The sequence below is a fragment of the Monopterus albus genome, unplaced genomic scaffold (assembly GCF_001952655.1).
Source record: "Monopterus albus unplaced genomic scaffold, M_albus_1.0 scaffold47.1, whole genome shotgun sequence".
NCBI lineage: Eukaryota > Metazoa > Chordata > Actinopteri > Synbranchiformes > Synbranchidae > Monopterus > Monopterus albus.
This window is the reverse complement of record NW_018127927.1, coordinates 68682-87710: the sequence shown is the minus strand read 5'-3', so window position 1 is coordinate 87710 and position 19029 is coordinate 68682. Positions and strand designations below refer to the sequence as shown.

The following is a 19029-nucleotide window of genomic DNA, read 5'->3' as shown; positions in this document are numbered from 1 at the left end:
GAGACCCTAGGGACATGGGGTATTTGAGGGTAAGGCTTAACAGAAGACACAATGAAGATCTGAGCAGCGGAACATACGGGAGGCTTTGATTGTGTACACTCTCTTTTGGTCGCTGAGAGGCCTGTCCTTCCCACCAAGCTGTTTGATGTCTTAATAACAGAGGAGAACAATAGAAAAGATAAGGGATAACTTGAAAGAGGAGCACGTATGCAAAAGCATTTTGTTATCATAGAGGTTAGTGTGTTTGTGTTAGTCCTCTGTTAGCTTAGATAACATTTTCCTGCTCTGTTTCACAGTATAGAGAACCTGAAGCAGGATTGTCACTTCCTATAGATCAAATAGCTTGAATTGTTATTAAAAAGCCATGAAAGTAGTTTATTGTTTGTTTGGATCACAAGCAGAGTATTATTTATGATACTTTCAAGAATTAAAAAGTTGACAGTCTCATATATTTGGACATCAAAATTAAACTATTGGTCATGAACAACTTGATGTTGCATATATGCATTCAGTACTATATAAACTACAATGCATAAATAACAGCAACTGTGCAGCTCACATGAATATACACATTCAGTAAATACATGTATACAATGGCAGCATAGAAATATAACTTGATGACTTATGGAACTTTTACAGATCCTTAAATTATTCATCACAATAAATCTTGATGGAAAACTGCACACATCTCTCATTAGAGAACCTAAGTCTTGCAGAACAAATGAGTGGGAACTCAGTGGCGTGTAATTCACAGTCGATAACAGTGAGTGCATTGGAGACACTCAAATGGACAATCAGAGATGGAGTGACTGAGCTGTGGGTATGAATTTGGCAAGCACTGTTCTGTGTGTGAAGCTTCACTCCAGCAGCCATGTACATGTAGCTCATCAAAAACATTAAGACGTGGATTCATGCAAATGTTTGAGATGAATGAAAATAATAAGTTTGAAAGGAATTGTGACATGTCAGGTGCTGATTGAGCCTCACAAGTGTTGCTCTCTTCTCCTTGTGCTGTCACTCATTTTGTGACCCACTATTAGCATTTGAATGTTTCTTTGTCTCAGGTTTCAGTAGCCTCTGCATCTGCGAGGACAGACGCTGCAGCTCTGCTAATAGCACACATGCTGGCTGTGAGATGAAAACCTGACCTCCGCACTATGTGCTCCTGAACTTTGAAAAAAAAAAAAACGCCACACTGCCCGCAGACTACTTTGAAATGGCACTTGCTTTTGTGGCTCAGTTCTGCTATTAATAGCTCTATGCCATTTACATGCCCCATTGAAAACCCACACATTATGTGGTAGGTCACGAGGGTGACATCGGCATGCAGAGCAGAGACCATGGGCAACTCACACTGACATTAGCAGAAGCTAAATTTATCTGACATAGGATAAAGTGGATGAGGTCTGAAGATATGCGTGTGTTGGTGTTTACAGGATGATGGCTAAGGGGCCTGGTGTTGAATTCAGCTGTCACTCTGAGTGCTTGGTAACCAGCTCTATGGAACATTCATAATGCTGAAAAAAGACCAAATATTTCACTATGCATGCATGTATGCTGACCGAACCCTTACGGCAGCGTTCATAAGGCATCCTTCGAATGTCTTTGTCATCTGTGTCGTGAGGGAAGAACACCAGATGTGTCATTCCTGTGAAATGGTTGATTATCTTGGCAGCTATGCAATGAAGATGTTATGAACCAAGGTTCAGCTGAAGAGTGACCTTGTTGTGCTCGTGGACATCACGCCTCGGTCTAGTTGGGTTGGGCCATTCCCAGTGCCATGGTGATGGCACTCACAAGGAGGACGGAGCTGGCTAGGGTCATTGCACTTCCTGACCAGAACACCTGCCGCCCATTAAGGCGCTGGATCGGCCTGAAGTTATCCACCATTTGCTTTTTATCAGCAAATCTGAGCTCAGAAAATGCCTTCAGCTGGAGAAACACAATATAAAGACATGTGTCAGACAGTTGCCATGTGTCAAGACAGTGAATACTGCTGTTCTGGTCTAAACTTGTACGTTCAAGATCAGTGGTGGAATGTAACTCAGTACATTTGCTTATGTACTGTACATGAAACACTGATTTCTATTTTATGCTTGTACTCCACAGATACATTTTGAACTTTTTACATCTATCTGACAGTTGTAATTACTAACTTGCAGAAAAATAATGACAAAAAAAAAATGATAGGCTGATTAAATCCAACATATTATCAAAGATTAAAGCAGTGGTTCCCAGGTTCTTTGACTTGTTACCTTTTACATGAAAGCAGTGCCTAATTGGTAACTGGGACCTCATTGTCACATTTAAGTTGGCTATGAATTATTAGCAGTACCATATTGCTTGTACGCAGACATTTCCCCTATATTTGAGGCCTAAAGGGGTCAAATGATCCAGTATTTCTAAAATATTGTTGAGTATCTTATATAGGTTGAGTATCATTATGACCTAACGCTACATGAAGCAGAAGAAACTAGCTCAACTAGCTGCAACAGTAAAATACTACTGCATTGTTACATCGGTAACAACCTAATTATGAAATGTACAAAAATGCATCAGTCACTGGTGAAATTCTTCTACAGAATGAATACTTCTACTTCTGAAACACTGTAAATATACAATTTTGATTCTGGAACTCGCCTGTAATGAGGTATTTTTAAATTAAACTGCTGTATAGCTGATTTTACCCAAGTACATCAAAATACTTTTCCCGGTGTATTAAACAAAATATTTTTGATGGCTAGATTTAATTTCTGATTAGAAACAGCTTGTTTGCAACCAAAAGACAATGATTTAGCAAAATGTACTTAAATGTTTCTGGCTATTTATCTTAACCTGATTCATGCTCAGAGGAATGGGATTCTCAAACACAGTCCAAATCACAGCTTCAGTACATGGTGGGGTGGTCAGAGACCCCTTATAACGGTAGTAGGAGGTCAGATTTGTCTCAGATGGGATCAGTTGTGCCAGGGAGGTGGAAAGCAGAGATGTGTTGGTATCTGAAAGCAGGAATAAATAAATAAATAAATATATTTTTTGCAATAGTGCTATGGAGCTGGTGTTTTTGTTTGCTTATGATGAACTTCAATACGTACTTGTAGCCGTAATCTTTTGCAGAGAGCTAATGAGGGGATCATACTTTTGATTTTCACTATTGGACATCTAAAAATGGAAAGAGACCCATTTAAGGACTGTTTCATGTCAGCTTGATTTCAGCAATAGAGGATTAAAAATGCTTACCTCATAGAAAAACCCAAGAACTGCAACTCCCTCTGGGTCTGACAGTGCTGTTTTGAGATCAGTGTAATGGTGCTTCATGTGGACAATGTGCAGCTGTAGAAACAACATCACAGTGTTACAATGTCTTCAAAAAAGGCTATATGGTATATGTAGAATCATATTGTGAGTGGTACTATGAAAAATGTCATGATTTTTTCAGTTTAAGGAAACTAGTTGTAGAAGAGTTCATGACAATATCTAAGATACTGAAATAATACTAAAACTGTATGGAAACTTTATTGATAAAAATGATTGTCTAAACCTGAGGATGCAATGGTCTATTATAAAGTTAGAGGCTCAGTTAGTATATTTCACCATTTATAAGTCTAGTGATAGCCTTTATTTTTTTATTGTCAACATGTTTCAAATCTAAAGTAATTGATCAAATTGTTACTATTATACCAGAGTTATATTCAAAGACAATATCAGTCCCAGTAAGATGTACTGACCACAATATATTTGCTGTAACAAGAAAAACCAAAAAGTACCCACACCTGGTGTTAATTGTATGTTGTAGGTCTTAGAGAACATTTAATGTTGATTTATTTATTAATGATGTGAGAGAAACTTATTGGTCTGTTCTGCATAAGGAAAATGAAGAGAATAGTGCATTGAAAGTGTTCATGGATAAAATTTTGAATGAAATAATGAACAGGAGAATGAAGAGCTCCCATGTACACATTATTGATGCAGGCCATTTTACAGATATGAGGTGGCCAACTATTTTAATTATTTTCTTGGTAATAAGGTTAACAGTTTGACATCTGGTATGAAACCATCTGATGTTAATTATATTTGTACCCTGATAGACAAGATAAAGAAGGACAAAATGTTTTTCATTTGAACAAATTACTGTAATCAAAAGTTAGGAGGATATTCTCTTCTCTTTGTCAGAGGATAAATCCTCAGGCATAAAATATATAGATGGAAAAGTTCTTAAAAATTTTATCTAAACCAATATATCATATTTTTAATAAAAGCTTGTCAAGTGGAATATTTCCTGATTTATGGAAAGAGGTTAAGGTGATATCTTTACCTAAGAACAAAAAAGGCAGCCTTTACTACTGTAATACTACTACTGCTAATGGTATTTGCATATACTAGGGCAAGATTTTGAAAAGATTATTTTAAATCAGATAATAAATTATTTTATTGGAAATGAACTATTTACTATTACTCAATATGCATATAGACCTGGACACTCTACAAGCCCTCTACAAGCATCATAAATCATATGATGGTTAACATACTTCAATGAGAGGAACCTTGTAGGTGCTGCACTTTTGGATTTTACTACGGCTATTACTTGGATGGAAAGCTCTCTCCTTTGTAAGACCCAGCAAGTATACTTTAATGGTAGTTTCTCTGAGAACAGGGAAAACTGCTTGTGGATTTCCACAAGGAAGTCATTTTGGGGCTACTGTTATTTGCCATTTTTTAATTAATGATTAATTAATCATTAATCATTAATTAATCATCACCATCTTTATGCAGTTAAAGGTGGTGATGTATACTGATGACTGTGTTTGGTGACTCGTACATTGGACGAATTGAGAGGAAAATTAAAAGTAGCACTGCATTCTGTAGTAGATTGCATGGAGATGAATAAATTGGTTTTAAACATTTACAAAATGAAACCTTAGGTAGAAGAATTGCTTTTACAAAAGCTGATCCACTTAATTTGTTAACTGATGGGAGACCGGCTGAACAGGTCACAAAGACCACATTACTGTCTTGAGCAGATCCTATTATTTCTAAGATGGGAATAAGAATTGCAGTTAGTTAGAGATGCTGTACTTCAGCTTCATTTGTTAGAAATGTTATACAATCATTACTTTGATCACATCTGGAATACTGCCCATTGGTCTGGTCAAGAGGAGAGCAGCAAGATTAATTCTTTGCAGTCCTTTCAGTGCCATTGTGAGATTCAGAGAGTCCCAACTGGAGGACGGTGGAAGCCAAGTTAAAATCCTGTTTGTTGCTATTTATGCATCTTATAAAATTACACCACTATTTTTGCTAATGTGATATGTATACAGGTTTCCCTCCACCATATATGGCAATTAATGGATTTTTGATGAGCCCACTTTATAGAGGTTCATCTGCATGGAATTGGCTTCCTTTGGTAATTCAGCAAAGGGATAGTAGATATTTAAAAAAAATTATTGAAGCAAATTTTATGATTGCAATATAGATCTTGAATTTAATCTAATGTTAATCTTAATTTTGTTAGTAGTTTTTGTTTTAAAGTTGGAAATTTGAAGGTGTCATTGACATTACTTCCTGTTTCTGTTTCACCTTAGTTTCGGACTTTAATCAGCACTCATTGTTTTCACCTGTTTTCAACTCTTTATAGGTGGATTGTTATTTTGCTTATTTGTGAGGTGTAAATATTTTATTTTGGGATGTAATGGTATTGGAGATTGAATAATCATTCTGACGTGTTTACTGAATTAATGTTTAAATTGTGATATAAATTGACTTTTGTAAAAAAAATTTTGTGGACTCCAGGAAGACTAGCTCCCTTGGTCAGAAGCTAATGGGGTATCCAAGAAATATAAAAAGTACTGTCTGTATAACCAAAGCCTCATATAGCTTATTTGTGTACTGTACTGTTGTCCAGAAGCACGCTGGTGAGCTGCACCACTGCACTGTGTATCATTGTTCTTCATTATAGTGAACATAGGCACCGTAGTTTATTGTGGGCCAACCCTTTATAAGCCATTCTTCTGCCATAAATACTCAATGAGTGAGCACCAATGCCACTGTTTGAGTAAGATGTATTAAATCTACAGTGCCCAGCTGTTCCATGGAATTATTTTGCATTTTTCCAAAAATGAAAATACAATTATAGTTGTCAGAATTAGAATCTGCTTTATTGGCCAGGTGTGTAGGACACACGAGGAATTTGACTCTGGTACATCAGCTCTCAATGTGTATATACATATCCCCATGCAAGGGGCAAGTAAACAGTAAACCAGCATAAGGCTGTGTAATATAATAATAATAATATAAGGAGTATTAACAAGCAACAAACAGTGCAAACAATGCAAAATAAGCAGTTTAAACCCTCAGTAAACAATGCAGACAGACAAGGAACGCTCATTGGAATGGGATAAGTAGGAGAAAAAATAGAGTACTTAAAAACAGAGACCTGTACGAATCTGTATAATCTGCACGAGGTATATTTACAAGTATTGCACTGAGAGTTATTGTCCAGTCATACCATCGTTGGTTAATCAGAGTGACAGCCCAGGGGAAGAAACTGTCCCTGTGCTTGGTTGTCTTTGTGCACAGTGACCTATAACACAGTGACTTTCTATTGTTTTTAAAAATGTACATCTTAAATAAGACAGTGGTTGAGAGCCACTGACAGACTTTAGAAAAAAATCAGCACTTTTATGATTATAACTCAAGTTATTCTGTTTGACACCTGTGTCTACACCTAACTACTAATGTAAACAACCCTTTTAAATAGCTAACTATATTAATAAGTAGATTAAACAGAGACCCAAAGTTCTTAGTTGACACTTTATAATAAATATGACATTTCATCTAGTGAACAGTGAGTGCTGTACAACATAGTTTAATTTCAAATTCTGCCTTCATACTGTATGTGAATGAGGTTTAGCAATCCTGCTGCCTTCATGTGAACAGACACGTATTCATCACCCACTGTCCATCTCTCATAGTAGAAAGTCACTTTCGGCTTTTCCCGTTTTTAGGGGTCACCACAGCGAATCATCACACTGACGACTCGCATGTTGACATTTGGCACGTGTTTTACGCCGGATGTCCTTCCTGATGCAACCCTGATTTAAACCCGAGCCGCAGCGGCGAGAGCGCTGCGGCTTAACCACTAGCCCACCAGGGACGGGACTGTCCATCTCATTTTGTTACAGACAGGGTGTGTGTGTTTTGTGTAGCTAACCTCCATGGGATACTGTTCTCCATCGATGGTGTGTTCAGAGCCAGGCCCGCCATCGTTGCCCCAGTGCAGGTGGAATTGCACAGCCTTGTATGTGTTAGGCAGGCCTCCACCTGAGATGCTGCTGAGGTGAGGAATCTCAACCTGAACTGGTGCACACACACCAGGCATATCAAAATTCAAACAGCAATAAAGCACCTGTGATTATTTGATGTTCAGTGCAAAATACACTTACCTGAGTGGCCATTGTTCTTCACTCTGCTTGTGATGATCTGTTTGTAGTTTTTGAACTCAAAATGAGTCAGACGCTCATCTTTCAAAGTCTTTCTGGTGACGATGTTGATGGGCGACTGCACACTTCCTGCACAGTTGCTGCTGGCATGGTCCCACATGGCTGGTGCTAAAACAAGGAAACACCAACTTTCTATTCAGTGACCCCTTTAAAAAAAGTGTGTCTAAAACCAGACAGGCTTTTAATACATATCACCACTTAATTGTCTCATCTATAATCTTGTATGACTCATTTTCGGCTTCTCCCGTTTAGGGGTTGCCACAGCGAATCGTCACACTGATGACTCACATGTTGACATTTGGCACGTGTTTTACACCGGATGCTCTTCCTGACGCAACCCTGGCCGCAGCGGTGAGGGCGCTGCGCCTTACCGCTAGCTTACCAGGGACAGCTCCTTAACTATCGTTTAAATGCATTGTACATTTTACTCAGATATCAAAACAGGTTTAGTTTTTATGCTGTTTTTTTATGTTGCGCAATTCCGGTGATAAGATTTACCTTCAAACATTAAGGCTGCATTCAGACTGAGTTTCTAAGGTCTGAAAAAATGCAGCCCTCTACATTTTTTTTCTATTGGGGAATTGCGTTCACTACGGCCGGTGCTGTGTCTAAACCTGTTTCCCCATCGAGCTGTATTTCCCCTAACATTATCATAATCACAATCAGAGTGGGGCATTACATGAAACCAGGTTTTTAACAGGGGGAGCACATCTTAACACAAGACCGGCACTTTCACTTTCACTGCACCAGACAGTGACATCATCCAGCAAAGGTGCTGCATTGAGTCTTGTTTACCTTGTTAGCATGAGCATTCACTGCTATACACTGTTGAATTTAGGCCACAATGAAATGCCAGGTCTGGATGTTAAACTGTGTTTTTTATCTATCAGTGCCAACACACTGATAGTAGAATTAGTGCTAACATGGCTAACCAAAACACAAGAGAAACTCACAGGCTGGAAATGTGAATGAAGCCACTCACGTTGATTTGTCAGTGTGTCCATATCATGCCGAATTTCCCCCAAGGTTTAATTGTAATCACCAAGTTAACTCAGTTGCCTAGTCCTGCTTTGCAGTCCTCTATTTCTACATGTCCAGACAATCTACCAAACTTCAGCTGCATCATCAAAATGACTTTGAATACTGTCTGTTTTTAAAGAAGCTTACCATTGCACTGATGCTCACAGGTAAACTGGGACTGATAGCACCAGTCTGAAACATAGAAAACAAAATCAGCTTTGTCAAGAGGTTTTCAGAGACAAGATACTTACAGTTCTATCTACACCTCTGTCTTACAATTTGATATAAATAGCATAAATACATAGAGTTGATAACAGAATCAGTTCCCTGCATTGTTCAGCTCTGGCTTACACCAACAAACCTAAGCCTTTTTGAAAGCAGAATGGGCTGTTTCTGCTTAATATATGCTGTCAAGTCCAGCTATAGACTTGGATATGGAAATACATTTTATTAGCAGTTTATCCTTCTTGTCTTTTCTACAGTGAATTGTTCTCCTATTGGTTTAAGTGAGCTGTTAGTCCTGGCTATAGAAAAACTCCTCATACGTCGGAATTGTCTTCCTATTCACAAAAAAAAAATGCTGTTCTTTATCTTTCTATCTTGTTTTCAGAATAGCCGACTTCTGCACCAGCAAGGACTTTTCCTTACAAGTGTGTCTGAGGGTTTATTAAAATTTTGCAATTAGTTAGCATGTTTTCACACTGTACTCAGACATTTGCAGCTACCTCACAAATCTAAATATTTATAAAACATGTAGCAGTGAAAAGCTACAGCTATTGTCTTCTCTATCAGAATTTCATGCAGTCTACTCCTGGTGTTTGTGAAGGAAGTCAGTGCATTTGTCTTTGCTATAGTGGTGAGTTTTCCTCCAACTCTAGCCTGATAATGCGTACTAAAAATAAAAAAGGGGCCACATAGATATTTACTCAAGTGTTTGTCTTACTTGTTGTTTTCCATTGTATACTTCAACTTTCATTATGTTTCGGTGGGAAAATGTACTTTATTCCATTACACTTGTCTAGAAACTATAATCATTACATCAGCAAATAATAATAAGAGCCATTCTTCTGCTCCGAGTTCTTTAATTTTTGATATGTTCAGTGTGTGACTAAAAGAATATCTTAACAGTGTAGTACTCCTAGTTTTACTTTTATAAGGACATCCCCAGTAGGTAGAAATTATATGGCCCACAGTCTCTTGCTTTTATCCCAGCCAATCACATTTATGTCTGCACAATTCTTAATCAATAGCACCAAAAGAGTACATGCTGGCGGGGTGACGGACCTTTTCATGCCATTGTGTTGTGTACACACCACTTAAAGAGTGTACGGCATGGTTTTCTTTGTTTTCTGATTTATCTGCAATGTTACAGTGGTGAAATATCATCTTAGATGTGACCTATGAAAATGAGCTGTACCTACTGTATGTTACTGAACTTCTATGCAGAAGCAACTTGGTTTATACATGTCTTGCTAATTATTTTCTAACAAAATTAAGTATAATGTGATAGTTTAAGGATTTCCTTGAATGGTCATACTCTCCAGGCAGTTATGCATTCATGTGAGCTTGCCTGACATCCACTGGTGCAATAGTAAAAGCAAAATTTCTTCACTTCATGCAGTTTTGTGGCTCTTTTACCTCCTGCTGCCTGCACTGTGACCAGAGGGTGTGGAGAAAAATACAGGGCCTGAGGTTACTGCATGTACAGGAACTCACTGTTTTACCTGCCTGGGTCTAACCTACAAGCAGCCAGCCTGTGAAGTCCCCACGGTGGTGAATGATCAGCTCATCAATGCTGGATTTCCCCAGAGCACAGTACCTGTTTGTTTTGACTGCTTGAAGCCATTGTGTCATGTGGGTTAACAAGGGGATTCTAATGACCCATGATGTTATTGACGGCGCTGCGCTACCTGTTGGAATTAATTTCACTACTTTGGGACTGTATGTGGGAAGAGGCAGTGACGGCCGGTCGGATTTACTGACCTTGGAGCTACTTGAAAGGGAGTGACATTTGCACTACTCTGTGGGACTTAATGGTAAGTTATAAAAAAAATATTACATGTCTGTTAATGCCTTGTTTCTGTAATGTTTGAGAGAATTGTTGTAAGGCTGGAGAAGTTACTATGTCTGCCTTATGCCAGTTAAAATATGGGGCTTCTCAATTACCCGCTTTGTTTAGAGTGTTACACACAGTATACTGTTATAAATTCATCTATGCTGTTGCGGTTCATCTGCTGTCCACTTTCTATGCAACACCCAGTAGCAGGAGTTGTGTCTGATCATGAACTATCCTCTTGTTTTTAGGAAGAGGCTCTCTGGTTTTATCATTCTGACATAATTACAGACTATTTGGAGTTATAATGGGTGCCAAGCTAATCCAGAGGTACCCAAGATTAAACATTATGACTGGAAATGAGCAAAATGAGCATGCTGTGGGCTCTTTAATGTGTGCGGCAATTGCTGCATTTCACACAAAACACGATTCAAAAGAAGCAGAGGTACTGAGACTGTGCCACATGCGCCAGCCTTTGTACTCCATGTGCAGAGAAGGTCTCTCAGAGATTCGAGGTCCCCAACAAAATCAGAAACTTTTATCCATTCTGGGTCAGTGCATTCACTGTACAGAAAAGAGAATTCTGGTCTAATCAAGGTTCACTCCCTCAATGCAAATGCACAAGATGTTTTCTTTCATGCACACTCCTGGGATTATGGGGTTGGGGGTGGCTGTGGCTCACGAGGTAGGGCAGTCATCTCCTGACCTGCAAGTTGGTGGTTCAACTCCCGGTCTCCCCGCATGCCTAAGTGTCCCTGAGCAAGACACTGAACCCCGAATTGCTCCCGGTGGCTTGACTAGCGCCGGTGCAGGGCAGCCTGTCGTCATCGGTGTGTGAATGGGTGAATAGTGTATCATCTCATGTAAAGCGCTTTGGCCAGTGCAACACACTGTGGAAAAATGCACTATATAAATACAGTCCATTTACCATGTGCTTACAGCTGTGGGTCATGGCATGAAGTATTCTGACAACTATTCAACGATGCGTTTCAACAGCCCCATGTTCAGTTGGCCAGATGTAGGGTGCTCCTCCTAAAACATCACATCAGTCAAATGAGCCATGAGAGCTACAGTCATGGTCAAAAACTATTAGAACCCCTGCATTTCTGTTAGATAACACACCAAACACTCCTTCATTACAAATCAGTCATATACGTCCAGGGAGATTAGCTACAGCACCATGGGCTGTAAACATCTTGACAATGGACAGTGGACACAGGAACAGCCAGATCTCTGGAGATGGGCTTGTAGCCTTGAGACTGTCCATGATTTTCGAAATCTTTGGACAGTTCTTTGCTCTTCTTTCTTTTCTCCATGCTCAGTATGGTCAACACAACACAAAGGTTGAGTCAACTTTTCTCCATTTTAACTGGTTGCAAGTGTGATTTCTATGTTGCCAGCACCTGTTGATTGGTACAGGTGAGCTTCTTTACAAATTAAAGGAGCATCACATGCTTGAAATACTTCTGTCCAGTCCATTTTTGGAGTTATGTGTGGAATGTATCAGACTTGGCTTTTTTGTGTTGTTCCAATGCAAACTAAAGAAATAAACATGAGAATGCCAAAGCCAAATGGGCCATGCCAGTTAAAGTCATGGCCAAAAATATGAGACGCCCTGCATTTCTGTCAGGTAACGCACCACTTCTCTCAGAAAGTGACGACGCATACCAAATTAGCCTATAGCTGCTGATATTTTAAGCCACCAGCGTCTCGACGCAAAACCCCAGTGCCTCAGACTCAGCCGCCGTGGAATCATTAGAGCTGCGCAGCTCGACGCGCCTCTCTGCAGCAACAAGGACGCATGGCTCAGTCTGGGTCTGACCAGGTGCAGGAGAGAGAGAATCTCATCTCACTCAAATCTGTTTGCTTGTTTATTGGCTCTGCTGATACAGGATCTCTGTATCCCATCATGGGTTCAGATGAGCATGTCGGACGCACGGCACAGAGCCCGGGGGGAATGGACAGGTGGAGAGCGTCACGCAGGCGGTTTTGGTACTGATACGGTGAAGGGGGTGCCTCGCTTTCATCAGAGCTGTGGTTCTTCAGTGATTCCGTTTCTCTTTTTTCTTAGCAGCACGCATTTCTTCCTCTATTTTGGGTTTCAGTATTTTTAATTTTCCGAATTTTTAATCATCCGGGATTCCGCAGTATATTAACTTTCGAGATGAATAAAGTGACTGACAGTAGGACAAACTGGAATAAAGCAACTTCACCTTGCTGGTTTCACTCAAGAGCTTTCTATATTCATTTAGTCTATTGTTTAATCTTGAAAGGAGTTGTATACATTGCATAAATAATATATAATCAATTGCATGCTTAGATGTAAAATAACTACAGGTACCCCCCCACCCCCCAAGCTACACCATTTTATTTTCCCGTTTCTTTCACAATCTAGGACCCGCACAAAGGCGAGAAAAATTAAAATAAAGCACCAGCTGTTTTACATATTTTGCAGCAGACTTACCTGCCGATCCTGTGCAGACTGTCCAAAATGATGCCAGGAGAACAGGCAGGATTAGCGGCTGCATTTTGGAGCGTCTCTGACTCGAGCGAGGGAAGGCAACACAATGACTTGTTTTTTCCAACGTGCTCGCATTCTTGCAGGGGGTCTTTATACTTATCTATCACCATATCCCGAAAGGAAAGAAAGAGTGGCCCCTCCCCCTTTAAGCATCACCTCTAATTTAGCTCCCCACTGGCAGGAGATCTAATGGGCTCCTGGTGCAAACCTCTCTGTCGCGGTATTGATATGCAAACACTTTGATGAATTGAAAGCGGGTTTCAGTGATTTTTGGCACTGAGTGAATGATCCAATTAATCATCAGTGAATGCTTAATCTGTGGAGGAACTGATTAGAAAAATCACTGTGGTTCAGTGTCACTATCACGTGGCTGTGTATGCGTTTCCAAGGCTCGATGTTTTTTTTGGCTGCATCATTTATTCAGGTAGAAATGTTCGAGATGATCTGTGCTTCATTTTGTCAGTGGAAGAAGTGTTCAAATGATTCACTTAAACGTAGCACAGTATTTAATAAGCATTTTAAACTCCTGGATTCAAAATTTTACATCATTAAATTGTTTGTTTACATCTGTACAGTTTTATTACCAACTAGGCATCTGACATACTGACTCATTGATTGAAATAACAAGGCTTCAAAATATAAACAGTTGAAGTATTCACTTTACTGAGCAACACTTGACAGTGGTATAGTATTAGTTTACTGGATCATTATGATTGAAGTATTCATAGATAAAGGTTCTTTAATGTTTTAATCGGTGAAAGTACAGCTGATTATAACTAATTCATAAACTGCTGGGTAGTTTAACATATAATAATAATAATAACCTTTATAAAGCACTTTACAACTTGTCTGAGCACAAAGTGCTGTACAGTAAAAATTACCAACATAAAAACATCTAAAACGAACTATACAAATATATAATGCGCCATATTTTATAAACCAATCAAATACTTTAGTATGAATGGTAAATACAGCTGTTAAATATAATAAATTAAAATGTTTTGCCTTTGAGAAAAATAATCTACTAAAGCACATACAGTGGGTACAGAAAGTATTCAGACCCCCTTAAAATTTTCACTCTTTGTTATATTGCAGCCATATGCTAAAATCATTTAAGTTCATTTTTTTCCTCATTAATGTACACACAGCACCCCATATTGACAGAAAAACACAGCATTTTTGACATTTTTGCAGATTTATTAAAAAAGAAAAACTGAAATATCAGTTTGCCTGACATCCACTGGTGCAATAAGAGTACATGCTAATATTTGAATGGGGCAAAACTTTCAAAATAAAGCTAAATATTTTAGAACTGTGAAGTTTTGCTACCTGAAATAGCTGAAAGTATGCTGTAGTAGAATTTTCCCATTCATTTGAATGGGGCAACATTTTCAAAATAAAGCTATATTATTCAAAGGTATAAGGTTTACAAAAATCCTGAAGAGAAGCATGAATGTCCTTGAAGAACTGAACATTTTGATACCTGAAAGTATGCTGAATTAGAATTTTCCCATTCATTTGAATGGGGCAAGATTTTCAGAATAAAGCTAAATATTTCAAAAGTATGAAGTTTAGAAAAATTCTGCATAGAAGTATGAATGTCCTTGAGGAGCTGAAGATTTTTATATTTGAACATATGCTGAAGTAGAATTTTCCCACACATTTGAATGTGAGAAGATTTTCAAAATACAGCTAAAAAAGTCAAAAGGTCTAAGGTTTGGAAGCATCAATGTCCTTGAAGAGCTGAACATTTTGATACCTGAAAGTATGCTGAAGTAGAATTTTCCCATTCATTTGAATGGGGGAAAAGTTTCAAAATTAAGCTAAAAATGTCAAAAGTGTGAAGTTTAGAGAAATCCTTAAGACAAGCATGGATGTCCTTGAAGAGCTGAACATTTTGATAGCTGAAATAGCTGAAAGTATGCTAAAGTAGAATTTCCCCCATTCATTTCAATGGGGCATGATTTTCAAAATAAAGCTAAATATTTCAAAGGTATGAAGTTTACAAAAAACCTGAAGAGAAGCATGAATGTCCTTAAAGAGCTGAACATTTTGCAACCTGAAATAGCTGAAAGTATGCTGAAGTATAGAATTTCCCCATTCATTTGAATGGGGCAAAAGTTTCAAAATAAAGCTAAATATTTAAAAAATATACGAAGTTTAGAAAAATTCTGAATAGAAGCATGAATGTCCTTGAAGAGCTGAACATTTTGATAGCTGAAAGTATGCTGAAGTTGAATTTCTCCATTCATTTGAATGGGGCAAAATTGTCAGAAAAATGCTGAATGTTTTCGAAAGTTGTAAAAAACCTTGACTATATGCCACAATGTCCTGAAAAACCTGATCATTTTGATACCAGAATGGCTTTTCTAGCTGAAAGTATACTGAGCTTATTAAGATGTGAACATTTCCCTATTGGTCCCCGCAAAGTAGGTAAAAGAAGTAGTGTTGTTTGTGTGTGTGTGTGTGTGTGTAGGTGTTTGTGTGCATGTGTGTGCATGAGAAAGAAAAACTAGTCCTACACACTGAGAAATACTAGAGTGTGGCTATTGAAATGAGACATAAAATGTAAATGATGAATGCAAAAATCATAAAATATATCAAACAGCTGTTTATGGTATCAATAGATTTTTTTGAAAAAGGTTTTATATTGACTGTTTACCCCCAAGAAGATCTTGATGGTCTTGGAGCAGGTGGTTCCTGTGGTTCCACACGGAATATTCTCAGTGATCACTCTGAAGGTTCCATTACTCTGAGCATTGCCACAGTAGTCCTGAGGAAGAATAGACCACACACACATACAGACGGGCAGTTAGTAAATTTGTAGTTTGTAATTTTTCATTTGTCAGAGAAATGGGATATCGGTGTTTCTAAAAACTAAATATAAAAAAATCACAGTGGGTGACAAGCAAGGGGTGAATTTAAAGTATTATATTAATGTATTCATGATATTCATCCTTTCATAGAGCCTGTCTGTAAAATAACAGTTCCAAGACAGCACACTCATTAAAGTAATAATTTCTTTAAAAAGTACTCAACAGTCATGTTTAATTAATGTGGCAGTAAGATGTTGGATTGCACAGTATATCAAGTGCCTACCTATTTAAATGGAACTATTCATTTATACTCAAAAAGCAAGCAAGCACATAGCAGCATACCAGCATGATTAGTACTGTATGTTGTGACCTCTCTTATGTGATCACTTGCACAAGAAGGATTTGTGTGAAGATGTTCAGTCAGGATTTAGACTCCATCATAGTACAGAAGCACCAGTGAAAGTCACCAACAATGGACAACGGACTCATCTCTACACTTGTCTTTCTAGATCTTAGTGCTGCATATGACACCAGTGATCACAACATTTTATAATAAAGACTGGAACATGTCATTGGAATTACAGTTTTTTCAGTTGCTAACACTAAAATAGCACACTTGGCACAATCAACAAAACTGACACTGTAGGGAGCAAAAATTCAGCTCAACTCTTCAAATTTCTTACGTTTTCTGCTTTGCACCAATGTTGCAATTTAAAATGATATTCTTTTTCCAAAACACTACACCGTTCTCTACATCTGCCATAAAATCACTTGTATGCCATTTCAAAAAATTGTCATTCAAAATGTCACACTACAGAACCAATTTTAAAAAACCTTTTGCCACTGGGCCAAACACCTTATTGCTTAATTATTGACTCATTAATCAGAATGTTGACTTTGACTTTATTAGCACTATAGAAAGGACCAAAGGTGAGCACCTATTTACAACAACAGTGGAAGTTGACCTAGCAGGTGGAAGTAGAGCTCAAGATAGAGGTAGATGTTTGGGATGTTGTCATGGAAATTACATTATTAAGTATGTTTTAAACTGTGTTTTAATCAGTATATTAACCAACATTCCCCCGGAGGAGCTGGAGGAAGTGTCTGGAGAGAGGGAAGTCTGGGCATCTTTGCTTAGACTGCTGCCCCCGCGACCAGGTTCCGGATAAGCAGAGGAAAATGGATGGATTAATCAACATATGTTATTCAATGGATTTTAAACTTTCAGAACAGACCACAGATCACAGGGACTAAGCTAAAGCTAAATGTGTTAAAAAGTATAAATGTTACAAACAATAAAAATATAGGCAGGAATGTCCTTAAAGAGTTGAACATTTTGATAACTTTGTGGCTTTTGTAGCTGAAAGTATGCTGAAGAAATTAAGTGCAGAAAAACGAACGGAAGAAATCAGAATAATATAATGATAAAGAACAGGATAACATAATAAAGAACAGGATAAGATAGTGTGGATGCTGTGAAGCATACACACAGTAATAATAATAAATAAAAAACAGAAGAGCATAGTGTGGATGCTGTAAAGCATCCACACAATTAGAGAAATGGATTTCCTGTTGTAAACGCGTGTGGATGCCGATATGCTGAAGATCGTCCTGAAAATGCCTGAAATCAATTGCTGAAACAGCTGAAAGATGAGAAGAAATGGCTGAAGTTCTTTGTTGAATAATCTGAAGGATGAGATGCAATAAAGTAGGAATGGCCTTGAAGAGCTGAACATTTTGATACCTGAATGGCTTTTCTAGCTGAAAGTATGCTGAACTTATTAATAAAATGCTGAACATTTTGACACCTGAAAGGCATATATACCTGAAAGTATGCTGAAGTACAATTTTCCCATTAATTTGAATAGGGGGAAATTTTCAAAATAAAGCCAAATATTTCAGAAGTGTGAAGTGTGTAAAAATTATGAGACGAGGAATGAATGTTCTGGGAGATGTAGAAAGAAATTCTTGATAAAATGATATAGTGCTATGTTATGTATTTGCAAAACTGTTTAAATAATTGTTTAATCTGTTTGACCTTTGTAAAAGGACCCGTGCACATGAAATGCTGTGTGTAAGTAGGTGTCTAAGTGCAGAGACTCAGAACAACAGGAAGTTGTGCAGATATAGACTGAGACTAAAGGGTGTGAGGAGAACCTACCGGTGTTTATGTTTACCGCTGAGGCAGTCTATATAGTTCTTATCTTGCCATGTGATCTTACAGTGCCAATAGCTCGCAAGTCGGGTTGGAGGAATGTTATCTTTCTGTCTGCACATTTATAATTGCCTGTTCGGGCACTGGGGAGTGTTGAGTGAACTTTCACTGGAGAGTGGAGGATAGTAGGTGTAAGTGACAGGAAGATTGGTTTATGGGGTTAATGGAGGTTTCAGAGAGCTTGCTGCCACGTTTCTTGGCAGCTATCTTGTTGTGGGGTGGGCGGGGGGAATCGTACGGGGTTAGTTTTGGTTTATCAGTCTTTACACACCTTGTACAGCTCAATCTCGATTTGTTATATTTTTTATGCTCCTGGAGTTTTGTTACCATACGTACTTACCACTCTGTATCTTTAATTAAGGATTGAGGATAGTTTGTTAAACTGTGTCAGCTGGAATGTTAAAGGTCTAAATCATCCGGTTAAGAGGAGGAGGGTGTTTCCTCATTTAAGACAGTTTAAAGCAGCCTTTGTTTTTTTTACAAGAGACTCACCTTCGTGCCTCTGATAATGCCCGTCTGATGTCACGGTGGGGAGGGCGGCAGTACCATTCCTCTTTTCAGGCCAAAGCCAGGGGGGTGTCAATTCTTGTCAACCAAAACATCCCTTTCGTACATCATGACATTGTGTCTGACAGCAACGGCCGTTTCGTCATTGTATCGGGGAAGTTATATAATACAAAAATGGTGCTCGCTAATGTTTATGCTCCAAATGTAGATGATGTGGGCTTTTTTGAGCGCTTTTTTTCCCCTCCCTTCCAGATCTGAGCACATATTCGCTTGTACTTGGGGGAGACTTCTTCCAGATCTGAGCACATATTCGCTTGTACTTGGGGGAGACTTCAACTGTTGGTTAGACTCCAGTAGTAGGTCTGCCGCACTTATCCAATCTTTTCTATCAAAATTTG

The 19029-nt window shown here is 38.4% G+C and overlaps 1 protein-coding gene across 1 annotated transcript; it reads right to left on the bottom strand.

Annotated features, from left to right (window-relative positions):
• Positions 1–354: 354 nt before the first annotated feature.
• Positions 355–13277, bottom strand: ca4a (carbonic anhydrase IV a). Its single transcript, XM_020600618.1, has 8 exons — positions 13037–13277; positions 8667–8711; positions 7443–7607; positions 7211–7356; positions 3241–3333; positions 3096–3162; positions 2836–2999; positions 355–1932 (listed from the first exon to the last, which is right to left on the bottom strand). Exons 1-8 carry the CDS (start codon positions 13098–13100, stop codon positions 1753–1755), a joined length of 924 nt encoding a protein of 307 aa, XP_020456274.1. The 5' UTR covers positions 13101–13277; the 3' UTR covers positions 355–1752.
• Positions 13278–19029: the final 5752 nt, after the last annotated feature.

Bases quoted from the DNA above. Each gene is read 5' to 3' on its own strand.
- ca4a (XM_020600618.1), bottom strand. From the start codon at position 13,100: ATGCAGCCGCTAATCCTGCCTGTTCTCCTGGCATCATTTTGGACAGTC. The intron at 7,357-7,442 runs GTAAGTGTATTT...TGTGTGCACCAG, and splicing joins GAAGAACAATGGCCACTCAG to TTCAGGTTGAGATTCCTCAC. The intron at 3,334-7,210 runs GTTAGCTACACA...TTGTTTCTACAG, and splicing joins GAGAACAGTATCCCATGGAG to CTGCACATTGTCCACATGAA.